Source organism: Sciurus vulgaris (assembly GCF_902686455.1).
Source record: "Sciurus vulgaris genome assembly, chromosome: 2".
Lineage (NCBI taxonomy): Eukaryota > Metazoa > Chordata > Mammalia > Rodentia > Sciuridae > Sciurus > Sciurus vulgaris.
The window spans coordinates 17661214-17678543 of NC_136462.1; the positions used below are offsets into that span (position 1 = coordinate 17661214).

A 17330-nucleotide genomic window follows, 5' to 3' on the forward strand; every position below is an offset into this window, starting at 1 on the left:
GAATTTGAGACAAACAATAAATGATTTTTGAGTCTAAGTTTGTCCCATATATTCTTTGTATTTTCTAGAGTGATGTAACGTTTGTAACGTCTACTTCAGACATTAGCTGATTCATCTCTTCCTAAGCTTCTGGTCTCCAGTAGTTCTCTTCAGCCTGCGTCCTGCTAAGGTTCTCTCTGTGGGCTTTCTCCCATCCAGTGGGGGGACATTAGAAGGCACCCCCCTTTTCCTCTGATTTCTTCACCTGGATTGAGGCTAGTTACTTTCTAACCTCCCATTGGATCCTAAAATTACACAGCTCTACAATTGTTATGTGCAAAATCCGGAGTTCACTAGCAAAACAAAATGTAAATCAATTTATAGGGACCTACATTTGGTTTCTAAGCAAATCTTAGGAAATATTTTCCCCTGAAGGGTTCAATAAATGTGAGCAGGTTCAAGTTTCACAAGGTATCTGCTCCGGCAAGGGGAAGGATCCCAGGGAAGCAGGGTATTGTTATGACAGAGGCATGCAGGTAGGTCAAATTAAGGAAACGAATGAACTCAAAACAGGACCTTTGGTCTCCGAAAGTAGGTTATTACTGCTTGCGGATTAGTTCCCTGAGAGGAGTTGGACCCTTCTCTCAGTACATGTGCTGTTGATTTCTTTTTATTGTTTCTCCATATGTATTTGAAGAGAAAACAGTGAGTCGGGCCTGTTAGAACTTACTTAGACCCACCGTGGATTCCCAGGCCGGTTTCCTTTGATCCTTTCTCTACACTCCTGTGAGGACAGAAGCACAAGGTCTCCATGGGAGGGACGGGTGGAGATGGAGCTGACTGGGACCATGCTTCTTCACATCGGCCCCAACGGGGGCCACGGCTCTGTACAGGACTCAGAGAGCAGTTGCCCCCACTTGATGCCACCAGGCTTGTCCAAGTAACCCTGGCCAGCATTGTGCCTGTGGTAGTTTGGTTTCCCAGATCCACTCAAGAAAATCCCAGCCTAAATTAGAATGGGGAGAGATATTTAGCTTTAGCTTTCTGCCAGGCTTTTGTTAAATCTCTGGATACCCACAGGATCTGTCTTGCTTTTTCCTATTCATTGCCAGAAAAATGACACTTAGAGAAGAAGGTACCTTCGAATACGCTGGTACATTCCTGACAAACTTTCATAAATGTGCCCAGCTGTTTCCCCAGCCTGGGCTCTGTGTAGCCTGCAAATCACTGATTAATTTGCACACAGCTGCTACACATTCGAGGGAGACAAGCTCCTGAGAAACATTCAGTGTAGCTAGTATTAAGCCTCTAATTTCCTTAAGTGAAAAGTTTCTAAAGATGTTCAAATTGTCTGAGAAAGCTGCAAAGCCAGGGCTCCTGGGCTTCCTCCCCTCTTGTCTGACAGACACTGTCATGCTGAAAAATCCACTTAACCGTTGTATGCCTGTGTTGCTCTGTAGTCCACCAACTAGGCAGCTGCCGCTTAGCATCTTCTATAAAGTGTTTTGAACATCTACTTTATGCAAGCTGCAAAAAGGAGATGTGGATGCATTGCTGTGGATAGGAGCCTGAGTTTTAAAGTCCAGCAGACTGGTGTTCAAGACTGCTTCCCTTCTTAGCCTGGACCTGGGGCCCTGTTCTTACCTGAGAGAGCTGAGTTCACATCCAAAGGCCTTTGCAGGTATTTAAAGAGATAATATATTCAACAGGAAAGATTCAAAGAGCTTTTTCCTTACTTACTACACAGAGGAAATATTGACTCCTCTTGTCTGCTCTGGTGGAGTAAATGGGAATGAGGGGTAGGAAAAGCAATTTGGAAAGGTCTCAAAGATTTCAGAGATCATCTGAAATTACCCTGGGAAGGGTAGAGACCTACCCCTGGGAGGAAAAGTCTAACTACAGGGAGATGAGACAAGAAAGAAAAAAGAAAAAAAAAAAAAAAAAACAGAATGGAGTGGATTTAGGGGAAAGCATGAGGGAATCAGGCAAGAGGGAGGAAAAGATGAACCACCTCTCCTGGGCTCTGCCATGGGAGAGACAGCAGCAGAGCAGGGGGAGAGAGGAGAAAGGAAAGAAAACGCATCAGTTGACATTCTGGAGTTTTCCAACTCTTTTGGATGCTGGAGACTCTGGAGAGTTTTGGGTGTAGAAATGACATGGACATAACTTTGTTTTATGATCATTATAAGGTGGAGTGGAAGATGCCTTGGGGAAGGAGAGCTGAGAGATGGAGGGAAAAGGGAGGATTTCTGGACTGGGCAGACAGGAGGGATGAGGACTTCTGATTGGGCATTGCCAGAGCTGGGATGAGTGCACAGGGTCTTTCCTCCTATGACTCCTAATGCGGATGCTTTTCCCATTCCTCTCTGCTCCCTCATCTGGGTGCATCTCAGCCAGGTTCTTCCATCCTTTCAGAGGCTCCCCATCACTCTCAACTCCATCACTTTTGAAATGCAGATTTCTGAATCACAGTCTGTCCCTCCGTCTCCATGCCTATTTGATACTGTGAAATTGTATCCTGGACTGGACTCCCTTTCCAATTAGATCATTCGCTCTTTGAAGGCAGTTACTCTGTTACTCTTTCTCTTTCATCCTTGGTGCCAAACACAACTGCAAAGAACAGACAAAGAACTATTGAACTGGACTGAGTTGACTTTGAGGTCATTGACCTAGGGAATCACAAAGAGGTTAAAAATCAAAATGAAATCAAGCTTATTTTGGAGTCGCATTGCAATGGAAACTGCAGAAGATTGTAGTGGAATTATGCCTTCACAATAAACCATGTGTGTGCTCAAAGGGGCTGAGGGAAGGAGAACATTTTGAAGGCAAAAAAATAAAGAGAATGATTTAAGATATTTTGAAATAACAATCTTTGGCCATGATAATTAGTAGCAAGGGTGATGTCAATCTGAGGATGAACAGTTGCTGAGCAGATGTGTTCATAAAAGTACATTTTTATAAGATCTCAGTGTCCTTTGCAAGCTTGTGGTTCTGACAGGGTATTTTGTGATAACTGGTATCAGGAAATCAGGCATTAGAAGCCCTCACAATGTTTTGCCTCCACACAGGCCCAAAGTCGCGGAACCATGGGACCATAGGCTGCAACTTCTGAAACCACAAGCCAAAATAAATCGTTCCTCAAGTGGAAAGTGGGATTTCCATTCCCAGCAATGGAAATCTGACTAGTACAGAAAATGTGTAAAAGAAAGCAAACAACTGATTTGGCAACCATCAGGGAATGTGGTTTGTGTGATGCTTTCCAGGAAATCTTCAGAGAACTCCAAAAAACAGAGAAGTACAAAGGTGAGATTAGTGGCTGGTAAATTCTAGTTTTTCCAATTTTAGTCAGTAAACTAAGACCCAGCAAAACGATGGCATTTGAAAATAACTTGTTAAATGATGTTGATTTGGTCCATGAGGGAATTTGCTTTGAAAATGTTTGTCATATAGAAACTTATAAGATCTATGCATGAAGGACTGTCTAACAAATATATCATTTGCATTATAGATGGAATTTTCTGAAGTTTCTTTAAAAATCAAGCTGCCAGTGCCCTTGAATTCAGATTTGATTTTTAGGTATTTGATTTACCCACAAGTTTTTGAGAATACTTCAATTGCATAAAAACATTGAAACTCAGGCTGTCAGGCCAGTTCAGTTCAACTTGAATTTGAAGTGACCCAAGTGTCTAAGAAGGTGCTATTTCTTCCAGATCAGCTAATACTTAACTTAATTTCCTTACAAAATTGGGAAAAAAGAGTTTTGACTTGTGTGACTTTCAAGCATAGATATATATTCTTAGATGTGATTCAATTTTATCTTCTATTTTCTTATCTGCCTAGAAGATTCAGTTGTTCAAAACCAATTTACTTGGCTAATTCTTTCCTCTGTTATTTTTGTAATTATTTCTGATAGGCCATGGCCAAACAATTCATTCTCTAGCCTGTGGTTTCATCTCGACTGAAAGTTTGTGTCCATAAAGTCAGTTGCCATAGCAACAGCTGGGCTGTTACCAGCTCAATATTATGACTTTGCTGCAAGAAAAGGAAAAGGGAAATGAGTGGAGGAGGAGAATATGTGGCCATTTCCACATATCTGTTTTTAAGCAATTTATCTCATCACTGTTAATGTTCATTCTTCTGCATGATTCTTTCCCTTTAAGGACCTTGAGTTCTGCTACGCCCATTCATAGTTTAATTAATATTTACTGAGAAGGAACCAGGAGGTGTAGTCTAAGATATGTGCAGTAATTGATTCATTTGTGTATGCATTTCATTAATAGATATTGAGCACTTATCCTATGCCAAACTGGGTTTTAGCAATAGTGAAAAAGTCACTATATTCCTAGGGGCAAAGTCAGGCAGTGAACAAGTAAATGCATAAATAAGATGCCTTAGGATAATTAGATGTGGCATGAAGAAGATAAAGTAGAGCACTATAATCAAGTGATGGAGGAGCATTGGATAGGGCATGTGCAGAAAGTTTGAAGAGTTGACATTGGAGCTGACACCTGAATGATGGGAGTGGAGCATGCACACTTTGTGGGGAAAGTCTTTTTAGGCAGAGGGATCAGTAAGTGTGAAGTAACTGAGACCTGGAATTGCTTATGAATTTTTAAAGAAAGCAAATGACCAGTGAATGTGGAGGACTGTGAGCAAGGGAATGAGGAGCAGGAGATGATAACTTGAAGGCAGGTATGTCCAATGAGCAGTGGTGATAGCCAGGGTCAATTTCATGTGCCCAGGGCCTGGAAAGCAGATGGAACTTTTGTTTGGTTTAATGTCCAGCTGTGGAGGTCTTGATAATTTTTATCTCTGAACTGGTGTTTGTAAGTGAATTCTGATGGTATAATGGAACAAACACAGGGGAGAGAGGGTATGCACAATCTACAATACGTCTGCCATTTCTCATTACCCCATCTGCATATAGCATTTCTGATGCCCCATGAATGTAGATTTGCATCAGAAATCTACATGATGTTTTAGTTAGCTTTTTCATCAAGGCGATCAAAAGATATGACAAGAACCATTAGAGGAGAAGATAATTTTGGTTCATGGTTTTACAGGTTCAGTCTGTGGTCAGTCCACTATATAACTCTGGGCCCATGTTGAGGCAGAACATCATGGTGGAAGGGCCTGGCAAAGGAAAGCAGCCCATGCAACAAGTACATGGCAGCAAGGAAGCCCAGAGAGCTCACCAGGGACAAAATATAAACTCCAAAGGCACTCCCCTAGTGACTTACCTTCCAGGCACACCAACCTGCCTACAGTTACTATCCAGTTAGTCCATAGCACCAGATTAATCTACTGATTAAGTTAGAATTCTCATAATCTAATATTTCACCTCTGAAAATTCTTTCATTGCCTCCCACATGAGTTTTTGGGGGACATCTCATATTTAAGTCATAGTATTCTATTCCTACTCCACACAAAGTTCATGCCCATTTCACAATACAAGACAGATTTAGTCCATTTTTAAGAGTCCCATAGTCTTAATAGTTCTAGCCTTCCAAAAAAATTCAGTCCAAAGTTTCCTCTGAGACTCAAGGCAAACTCTTAATGTGAGCCCCTATAAAAATCAAAATACGTAGTGGCACAGAGCAAATATTTTCATTCCAGAGGGAGGAAACAGGGGCTCATAAAGAAGGAATGGGACCAAACCAAAACCAAAATCTGGTTGGGCAAAGAAGTCCATTAGCTCTGCTTTCAGCATCCGGGTGCATGTGGCTTTGTGATGTTCTCCCCAAAGGTCTTATTTTGCTCCATCTCTACGGCTTTGCTGGTTACAACCCAGGTCTCTGTTGGAGTGAACCTTTTTCTGGGCAAACACCCCACATTACTGGCATCTCAATCTCAGGGATCTCCACTGAAGCTTTGGCTTCTTTGTCCCCTCTTCTCACCTGACCCTCTTAGGGGCAAGGCTGCACTTTGCCTGGCCTCCCAGGCGTTTGAAATCTCATGATTCCCTAACTCCAGCATCCTGTATACCTGTAGAGTCAGAATCAGCACCATGTGTTTGATGCCAAGGTCTGCCACCATCTAAGTAGTAGCCAAGCTCCATAGGACCCTGGCTGCATCAGCCCCTTAGTGCCTGGGTGGCTGAGTATGGGCAAAGTACAGTAAAACAACTTCCTAGCGCCTCCCCCCATCTCATGCAAGCAGGGTGCCCCCATGGTCTTCCATCAAAAGAATCTTTACTTTGGTACCTTGTGCCTGAGACAGATGTGGTTTTCCCAATGTCTGAGATTCCCCGAAGTCATCTTTTCTATTGTTTCTGGTTAAAAAGTACATAGCATTTCTTTAGTGACTATAATCTTTTTAACAAGCATAATTTCCTCAGTCCCAGTTTTGCTCACAGTTTTCTGGCCAAACTGCAAGTTTTCAAATCCTTCTGCTTTGCTTTCTGCTCCTTATTATCAGAGTAAATTTGGCTAAAAAAAAAAAAAAAGGAAAAAAGCTTCCCATGCTACTGCCTAAATGCTGTCTTGAAATTTCCTCTGCCAGATTAATTAGTCAACACCTTTAAATTCAACCTCACAAAAAAAACCTCAGGACATGGGCAAAATATAGACAACTTCTTTGCCAGAACCTAACATGAATGGCCTCTAGTCCAATTTCCAACCAAGTCCTCCTGCTGCTCTGAAACTTCATAAACCCAGTCTGTCTTTACTGTCCGTAGTTCTATCAGCATTCTGCTTTTCTGAGCTCCCTCCAGAATCACCCACTGAGCTCTACTTACAACATCTTAAAACTTTTCAAACTTGCATCTCTAAATTTTCCAAAATTCCAGAAAACCTCAAACAGCTTCAGACCCACAGGGTTAAGTTAATCACAGCGATGATCCCACTTCTCAGTACCAATTTCTGTTTTATTCAGCTTTTGCATTGCTGTGACCAAAAAACCTGACAAGAATAGTTGTAGGAGATTTGGCTTATGGTTTCAGAGGTTCAGTTTGTAGTCAGTTGACTCCTTAACATTGGGCCTGAGGTGAGGTAGAACATCATGGTGGAAGGGCATGGCAGAGGAAGGCCCTGTGGCCACGGCAACAAGAAGTAGAGAGAGTTCCACTCGCCAGGGACAAAATATAAACCCCAAAGGCATGTGCCCAGTGAACTACATCCTCCAGCTACACTGTAACTGCAGACAGTCACCAACCACTTAATCTATAGCAGTGGATATATTCCCCAATCAGGATATAACTCTCATAATCTAATCATTTAATCATAGAAAATTATGGCACTGTCTCACACATGAGCTTTTGGGGGACACCTCACATCTAAAGTACAACACATTCAGCATGATGCAAAGCCTGAGTTAGTTGTGCTTTATGAACTACTCAGTAAGAAGAGGCAGTTATGCCCCAGAGTGGCCATGCACTTCATTTGTATCAGAACTTACTTTCAATGCAGAATACAGGTGATGAAATTTTAGAAAATACTGTGGACCAAAGAACTATAACCTTCCTTTCTCATTCATGTTTCTTCCTTATAGAAGTCAACCACTTACGGTTCAAATGACAGCATCAAGGGGAAGGGAAGTGGCAGCTCTGAGTTCCTTTTCATTTCAGTCCTTCCTTATTCATCAGTAAGCCAAAAACAGGGAATGTTGTCTCCAGAAGTCAAATAAAAATAGTTAAGTTATTCTGCTTTGATGAATATATATACTTGAACGAATTCTCAAATACAGATTTTGTAATTTCACATACCCATCAAACTGCTTATATTTGCATTTAAAATTGGCATTGCATAATATAAAAATAAATGGTAAAATTTATGCTAATAATTTAAATTTCTTTTACTGAGAATGACATTAAATAGCATATGAAAAATGTGACAGGTCCAGATAGTAGAAGAAAGGAAGGTTTTATATTTTTGTGCACTTATAAACATACATTTTTCACTTTTTTGAATTAAAGTTCCTGAGTTTTAATTTTTCATTAGGTCCCACAAATTTTGTGGCCAACTCCATGATAACATAAATTATATGACAATAGATATTATTTAACAAAAGGATTTTGGGAAAATTACTTACCAAGCCTGAACCTCAATTTCCTCAGCTCTCAAATGGAGATAAGAATACTTGATGAATGACATTGTAATGAAAATTATTTCACAAGACATTGCACATTCTTTGCTGAAAGAATCCTTTTTATTTGGCAGGAATTCAATAAAGAGTAAATGTAGTACATGTAAACATGCCCTGTAAAATAAGAGATTCTGTATGAGCATGATTTCTTTTAGGGTTGGAGGGATGGAAAGGCCATCTTTTTAAGACAGTCTTTACATCTCCATGAAGAAATCATTGCTTTAAAGGAAGAGACTTGAGAAAAAGCATGCAGGCATATATTGGTGACAGCTAATTTTATGTGTTAATTTTACTGGGCCAAGGAATGCCCAGAGAGCCAGCAAGACATTATTTCTGAGATGTGAGTGTGTTTATAAGGGTACTCAGCATGATTACCAAATATGTGACTAATACCATGTTAAAAGGAAGAGAGAAAATTCAGGGGACTTGCGAATAATTGAAATTATTTTGATAAACTGACATCATGAAGCCATTGTAATAGGATGGAATTAATGTCAAAAGTCAGTTCAAACAGAATGGAGTAGCCTAGGATTGTAAGAGTTTCCTGTATCAAAGAACCAAGGGTGATTATTGCTGATGAGTAATTCTTTAGGGATGTTTTGTGTAAAAGATATTGAGTACCAACTTCCAGACTGGTTGATATAAGGAATATGAAAGTGTTAGAAATTGGGAATATAGTGGTGAACCTGGCCAATACAATGTGACCCAGCCACATGAGGTGACTGGAGAAAAGGTCATATATGTTGATACTGGCCCAAAGTGTAAACTTTGTGCATAAAGTATTTTTGAATCCGAAAAAATCACACATAGTTCCATTGCATGTGGGGATTTAATTCCAGGAAAAGTATGTTTAAGTTCTAAAAAGAATCTTGCAAACTCCATCCAAGGTGATATGGATAACAGAAACTTAAAAACTCTATCACACGAAGAATGAATGGAATACTTGAGGGCTTCTCATTGATTTAGTGGCTTGAGATTCCAACAGAGATTGTACTACTTCTCAGTTGGTGACTGAGAGAATTCACTGAAATCCAATAAGGGACAGTAATATAATCATGAAGTCATGGAAATTCAGGAGATTTGAATATAGAATAAGAAGTCAGGCATTAGAACTGCGCCAGTGAATCCAGAAATGCCCATTCTTCACAGAGAGAAACCGTAACACAGACAGAGAGCAAGAGAAAAGCACTGCAAATAAATTTGGCATGGGAGAACCCATGGAACAGAAAAGTCGTGTGATCTTAACTGATTCAGAGGCAGTACAGCAAATTGGTGATCTTTCAGCTGATGAATGGGGAGCTGAAGTGGGAGCCATTCTGAAGCAGTTATGCAGCAGCTGTCTACAGTGGGAGCCTGGAAGTCTATAAAAAACATTGCCAGAATGTCCCAGCAAATACCTGCTATGGGGTCCAGAGTGGCTGAGCATGACTGAAACAGGCAAAGGCACGGAGAGGATTTGTTTTACACTGAGCCTAGGTATCGAAGCTACAAAAAGATAGGAGACTGGAGATATAGAAAGGAGAGTCTTACTTTCCTTTTGTTTCTGGTAGCTCAAGGGACCAACCAGGGACAGTCTAGAATTTGGATGGGTGGGCACATTTGCATTCAGGGTGTGATCCTTGGAAAACCACATTCATAAATGCTGAAGTATATGATACCAGGGGAGGTTAGTTTCTCCATCCTATGAATGGAGTTCTCAGAGGCCTCTGAGATCTAGATGTCCATTAGAGATGGAATTTACTCAGGAATAAGGGGTAGGGATCTAATCTCTCTAGAAAAATACCACTGACAAAGTTCCCAATGATAGTTGGAGCTAAATTCCAGCTGCTAGAATTTCCTATTTAGAACTCTGCATCAGCCACACTCTTAGAGTGCATTGAATTAGTCTGTTTGGACAAAACTCCACTTATTAATTCTTCCCATCTGCCTTAAACTGGTGAGAATGGAAGCTGAGAGCTATTACAATCAGCTTCTGTTTTAGGCCACTCCATTTTGCAGTTTGGTGAGAAACAAAGAGGTCAAGTTTAACAAGGCCCAGTCCTTGATTTCTCTAAGGTGTACACAATTCAAGAGGAGATGATAAAAGCACAATGGCATGGGCAGTGAACATCCATCCTTGTCAATAGTTTTGACCACTGCAATGGAGACAGCCCTTCATTTTTCATTAATCTTTTTCCTTTTTGTCTTTATCAATTTTGTGTGTGTGTGTGTGTGTGTGTGTGTGTGTGTGTGTATGTATGTGTGTGTGTGTTCTTGCTGTACTGATTGATGGAAAATGGAAATATTTATATTTTTTCTTTCATTTTTATTATTTTTTCACCCATTTGTTATTTTGCTTTGTTTTGACTTTGGTGGATTAGGATATTTCTAAAAATTTGATTTGGTTTAATTTTTTGGTTTGTTTTTGTTCCTCTTGCTACTCTTTCTTCCTCCTCCAATAGCCAAACTTTCTTATTTCCTCTTCCTCTATTTATTTTATTACTCTTCGTTAATATTTACTTCTTCTTCTTTAGAGCTGTCACTTACTACCTCTTTTTTTGCTTTCCCTCTGTTCACTTTTGAATATGGCAAATTTCTTTTTCCTTCATACCCCATTTTATTTTCTCTTAAGGAACTGTTACGTTACTATATTTTAAAACTATTTGATTTATATAATGTCTGTCCCCCTCATTCATCTTGTTTTGGTTATTAGTACTGTGGGTGGTATAGTTGAAATCTGTTTTCATTAATATTAGATTTTGTTTGCAATTGTTTGTTGTTGCTCATGTTAAATGCTGACCCCACTATTCCTCCTTGTTTGGTAATTAGTGTTGAAGATGTCATACTAGGCACTTAGTATTTATTTTAATGCTGCTTATTGTTTGCTACCATTATTGCTATTGATCACTTCCCATTTTTCTATGAGAGGCTGGAAAGTAACTGGGACACTCCAAGGTCATGGAGTAGAGATGCTGTTACTTAGCAAGAGCAGATCTTGCTCTACATACAAACTTACTCCATTTAAGCTCCAATAACACTTTAACACATACAATAGAGGAGATAAAAACTCTAAAGCAATGATCAAGCCCCAAGTAGAAATAACTAGAGGGTGACCTCAGGTTCCATTCCTGGAAAGAGAGTCAGAGAGAGAAGAAATCCCAAGACATTGGCTCAGAGGAGCCCATAGTGTTGTAGTAGCTCTCTTAGAGTGAATTAAGTCAGCAATTTTACATGGAATTAACATTTACATTACTCTGACAATATAGGGCTTACTATAAAAGAAATAACTACACATGAAAGGAGACACTCATAAGAGAGGAGAAAGGATATTTCAATAGATATGCAAATTCAAAACCTTTGAAAACATGAGTAAACAGGAAACAAATCTCCCCCTAATTTACCATATTCCCCAAAAGGAATCCATAGATATGGAAGTGAATACAATTCCAGAGAAATACTACAAAATAGATTATTAAAATGTTTAATGTACTAAAAGAATATTAAAGGAATGAATCAAGAGAGCAAAGACAGGAGATAAAAGACCATCACCATAAAGAGAGATTCTGAATAGATACAATAATAACTCTTAGAAATTCAAGGCACAATGAATCTAGTAAAGAATTCACTTGACAATATCACCAACAATATCACCAACAGATTAGATTACGTAGAGAATAGAATAGAATAGCCTCAAAAACAGAACTTTAGGCCTCAATAAGAGGGTCTATGAACATGAACATTCAGTATGAAATAAAGAAAAAAAAATTCAAAACATGATCAGGATATACAAAAACTCAGTGGCATGAGGGTCAAAACTAAGAGTCACTGCGATAGAAGTGGGCATAGAGACATAGGCTAATAGCCTTCTCACTAAAATTACAACAGAAAAATTTCCAAACCTTAGGAATGAGATGGACATTCACATAGAGGATGCATGTAGAACCATAAATAGACAAGATCATAAAAGAATCTAAGACATATCACAATCAAACTGCCTAACAGAGAATAAGAATAGAATATTGAAAGCCTCAAGAGAAAAGTGTCAGATCACATTTAGAGGTAAACCAATAAGACTGACTTCTCATTTTTCAACACAGTCTCTGAAATTTAGGAAGGTTCAGAATAAGATAATGCAAGATGTGGAAGAAAACAATTGCCAGCAAACCTACCTTTCAGAAATAAGTACTTTTCACTAAGCCAGCAGTATGAGAAATACCCAAAGAAATACTACACATAAAGAACTCAAAAACAAACCCTAGAGCTCTCAAATGCATGAAGCTCTCTACAAAAGCAATTAAGTAAATAAAAATTAAGAATAAAATAAATGTAGAAAACAAATTATAATTGCAGGAAATAGCAAACATCTCTTCATAATAACTCTGAATGTAAATGGTTTCAACTCTCCAATTAAAATACATAGATTGGTAGAATGGATTAAAAACCTTGACCCAACTATGTATTATTTGTGAGACTCATAGGTAAAGACATTCACTAGCTAAAAATAAAAGGATGGAAAAAATATTCCAAACAAATTGAGTACAAAAAGAAGCAGGCAGAGCTATTCTCATATCTGACAGTGCATATTTCAAGTAAAAATTAATCAGAAGATAAAAAGGAGGTCATTAAATACTGGCACAGGGAAAATCCAAGAAGAAGATATGATACTAAATATTTATAACCCATAAAACAAACACTTATTGACATTAAATCCCAGATAGACCCAATACAATAACTGGATGATTTCAACACACCCTTCTCACCAATAGAAAGGCCATTCAAATATACAATCAAAAAAGTCCAACTTAAATAATACTATATATCAAATGGACCTAACACAACTAAAGAAGATTTCATCCAACAGTTTAATTCACTTTTTCTAAGCAGATCATGAAACCTTTTCCAAAATAGACAATATACTAGATCAAAAAGTAAACATTGGCAAAGACAAAACAACGACAACAACAACAACAACAAGAAGTGATACAATCCCATGCATCTTATCAGGTCATAAAGGAATGAAATTATAAGTCAACAACAAAAATTATAGAAAACACATAAACACATGCAGATTGAATAATATTCTCCTAAAAGAGGAATGAATCAGAGAAATGAAATAAGAAATCTGAAAACCAAACAAGGATAGTGATACAACATAATAAATTCTCCTGAATACTATGAAGGTGGTTGTAAGAGGGAAGTTCATAGCATTCAGTGTTTGCATTTAAAAAACAGGAAAATTCCAATTGAACAATTCAATTCTACATCTCAAGGTCCAGGAAAGCAGGAATAATATAATTCTGAAACCAGTAGAAAAAAGAAATAATCAAGTTCAGAGATAAAATTCATAAAATTGAGAATAAAAAGCAACACAAAGGACCAATGCAGCAAAGAGTTGGTTCTTTGAAAGGACAAGCAAGATAGGTACACCCTTAGCCAAACAAACCAAAAGAGAGGATCCAATAAACAAAGTTAGAGATGAAAAAGGAGATATCACCTCAGACATTTCTGAAATCCAGAGGATCATTAGAGATCATTATTTTGAAAACTTACATTCCAATTATTTGGAAATCTGGATGATTGACAAATATCTATACCCTTATGACCTGCCCAAATTGAATCAAGAGATAGAGAGAACTTAAGCAGACCAATAGCAAACAAGAAGATTGAAGCAACAATAAAAAGCCTTTCAACAAAGAAAACTCAGGACCAGACAGATTTTCAGCTGAGTTCTACCAGTCCTTTTATTCATTTATTTATTTTTTTGTGTAAAATTTTTTTTTTCTTTTTTTTTTTTATTGTAAACAAATGGGATACATGTTGTTTGTCTGTTTGGACATGGGTTAAAGGTCTACCAGTCCTTTTAAAAAGAACTAATACCAATCTTCATGAAATAGAAAGGGAGGGAATGGAAGAAGAAGAGGCGAGAACGACCCCCGGACCGACCAAAGCCACACGCCGCTGCATCCCCGCGTCCAGCACCTGCGTCCCACCGCCGTCGCCACCACGCCCAAGAGAAAGGCTGAAGGGGATGCTAAAGGAGATAAAGCCAAGGTGAAGGACGAACCACAGAGAAGATCAGCAAGGTTGTCTGCTAAACCTGCTCCTCCAAAGCCAGAGCCCAAGCCTAAAAAGGCCCCTGCAAAAAAGGGAGAGAAGGTACCCAAAGGGAAAAAGGGAAAAGCCGAGGCTGGCAAGGATGGGAATAACCCTGCAGAAAATGGAGATGCCAAAACAGACCAGGCACAGAAAGCTGACGGTGCTGGAGATGCCAAGTGAAGTGTGTGCATTTTTGATAACTGTGTACTTCTGGTGACTGTACAGTTTGAAATACTATTTTTTATCAAGTTTTATAAAAATGCAGAATTTTGTTTTACTTTTTTTTCTTTTCTTCTTCTTTTTTTTTTTTTTTCCTTTTTTTTTTAAAGCTATGTTGTTAGCACACAGAACACTTCATTATTGTTTTCAGGGGAAGGCGCATACATCACTAGTAGAATGTCTCCAAAGCTGGATAGCTGTGGGGGAAAACACCTTCCCCTGCTAGTTTTGAGAGACTTCCTCTTGGCTCCCGAGAGGAGGGATTCCCTGATGTTGGCACACATAGCCACCTTGGCACAAACGCCTTGTGGTATGGAAAAACTCAAATTCATCTTATGTCCTCTTCTCCCTCCCTGCCATCGGCATAGACTTAACTCCCCTACACTCAGACCTGTTGGAACCTGTCTCCCAACAATTGGTTTTACCAGTGTGTCGGCCATCTGGACCTCCCAGTGACATTGAGATATTGTCCCTCAGAAGAGCAACAGTTCCTTTTCTAGATTGTGGATCTTCAGATTAATAATTTTTGCCATTTTCATTTCATTTCCTGAAAGTCAGGGTCGGCTTGTGAAAAGTTGTTAAACAACATGCTAAATGTGAAATGTCAACCCTCATTCTAAACTTTCCCTATGCAGAGCATCAAATGAAGATTTCATTGGGTTTTATAGTGGCTTTCTGATTTTGGTAGTCCATCGAAGAAGGGAGTTTGAAAGTTGTTGTATACTGTTAACAATTGTCTGCCCATGTCCTGCCTGAAATACCATGATTGTTTATGAAAAGTATCTTTAATAAAGCTGGATACAGTTTGGCTTGGAAAAAAAAAAAAGAAAGAAAGGGAGGGAATGCTACCAAATTCATTCTATGAAGCCAGAATCACCCTGATACCAAACCACAAAAAACACATCAAGGAAAGAAAACTATAGGCCAATATCCCTGATGAACACAGATGCAAAAATCCTTAATAAAATATTAGCAAAGCACATCCAAAATCATGTTAAGAAAATCGGATACCATGATCATGTTGGCTTCATCCCAGGGATGCGCATTGGTACACTTCATATAAATCAGTAAATGTGATTCATTGCATAAATAGAATCAAGGACAGAAAACATACCCTCACCTCAATGGATTCAGACAAAACAACTGAGTATTCATTCATGCTAAACACTGAAGAAACTAGGTATAGGAGGAACTTACCTGAATATCATAAAGGCTATATATGGCAAGCCCAAAGCCAGCATCACACTGAACAAAGAAAAATTGAAAGCATTTCCTCTAAAATTGGAAACAAGGATGTCAACTCTCACCGCTCTTATTCAGCATAGTTCTTGAAATGCTAGTGAATGTAACCAGACAAAAGAAGGAATTTAAGGGATACAAATAGGAAAAGAAGGCAGACTCTGTTTGATGATAATATGATCCTCTACTTAGAAGACCCAAAACCCCATCAGAAGATGTTCAGAGGAAGAGGGTAGGAGACAGAAAGAAAGAGAGAGAGAGAGAGAGATGGGGACGGGGGACAAGAGAGAGAAGAGAGACAGAGAGAGAGAGAAGGAATAGCTATAAAAGGTGGTATATCTCACAAAAACAGATAGGAGACCAATAAAGTAGGGGACAGGGATTGAGAGGGTTGGAGGAGGGATGCAAAAGAAAGTTATTGGGGAATGGAATCTACAAACTATGTTGCATCCAAGTATGAATTTACCACAATGAAACTCACATGTATACAAAATTATAACCCAATAATTAAAATAGCAATGACAATAACAGAAGGGACATGAGTAGAGTCAAGCAAATGGATCTGGGGAGGGAAGGATGGGGAAGGGGAGGTACTGGAGAATGTGGTTGAGAAACCTATGTTATGTGCATGTATGTATATGACCCAATGAATCCCAGTATAAAGTCAAGAAAATACTAGTGAATATAAATTAATACTTAAGCCAACCTTCAAAAAATATTGGTAGATAATTTAACTTTCCTGGTGGCTTGGAAGTAGGTCCTGAGTTTGCTGCCACAAAATGAGTTTTAGATAAGGTAAGATAAAAGTGTGTCTTAGTAGCTATTTCCGTAGAGCCCACTGGGTGCATTGAGGAGCTGCAGAAGGGTCAGAAATCGCAGACGAGGCTTTGAAGACACTGTCTTGCAGAGGTTCTGAGTGTCTGGCACGCCCCCGGCTTTATCTGAGGTACTCCTCACACACAGGTCTTCATCTGGGGCACCGCATGACTCTGGCATCCTGGCAATCGGAATGAGGGCAAGCATGCAGGGGCCAGTGTGACCTGGCTGGACTCTGATGTGACAGCACTTTCTGGTGTGGATTCTCCATGGGTAAATGACTGGTGGACCCCCACATGTTAGTTCTTGTTCCAAGTGTGAATGTGAAACAGCGTAGCGAGTCATCAAAGGGAGAGGTAAAAACTGGAACAGAGAGACATAGTACAGAACGGAGTCCTTGAGGTGGCAAGAAAGACGTGTGAAGAGACATCAGAGACCCAGAGAGCAGCAGGGGCAGACAGAGATGGTCAGCAGGATGTGACCGTGACCTGGGAGCTCCAGATGCCAAAATAATGGAGGCCAGGGAGAGAGGACAACATCCACATGGAGGTGCCCCTGAGTGTCAACTTCTGTGCTGAATACTGAAACATGCCTGGGCCACCAGAGAAGGGAAGGATGACAGTGGGCAGTGAGAAAGGCTGAAGGTGGGCATGGACGGAATTCTACCACGGATGCTGTGGGTGGAAGGTGGGAGCCAGAAGGCATAAGGGTGGCCACGCGAAGACCAGCCCATCTAAGAAATGGCACTCGGGAAAGTGCGTGCTAGGTGAGGGCAGGAAATATATTCATTTCCCAGAATGCAGCGCTGGCTTGAAAGCGTCCACCCGGCTGGGGTGGCACCCGGCTCCAGGTGGGACGCTCCTTCATGGAGCAGATCAGCATCGCCCACGGGTGTCACACGCCTCCCGCCTGGGCCCTCA

General features: G+C 39.7%; 1 protein-coding gene across 1 annotated transcript; it reads left to right on the top strand.

Moving 5' to 3' along the window:
* Positions 1 to 809: 809 nt before the first annotated feature.
* LOC306655269 (non-histone chromosomal protein HMG-17-like) lies at positions 810 to 14750 on the top strand (the record flags this gene model as incomplete). Its single annotated transcript, XM_079129661.1, has 2 exons — positions 810 to 919; positions 13935 to 14750. The coding sequence occupies 2 exons, from the start codon at positions 810 to 812 to the stop codon at positions 14314 to 14316; spliced, it is 492 nt and encodes a 163-aa protein (XP_078985787.1). The 3' UTR covers positions 14317 to 14750.
* Positions 14751 to 17330: the final 2580 nt, after the last annotated feature.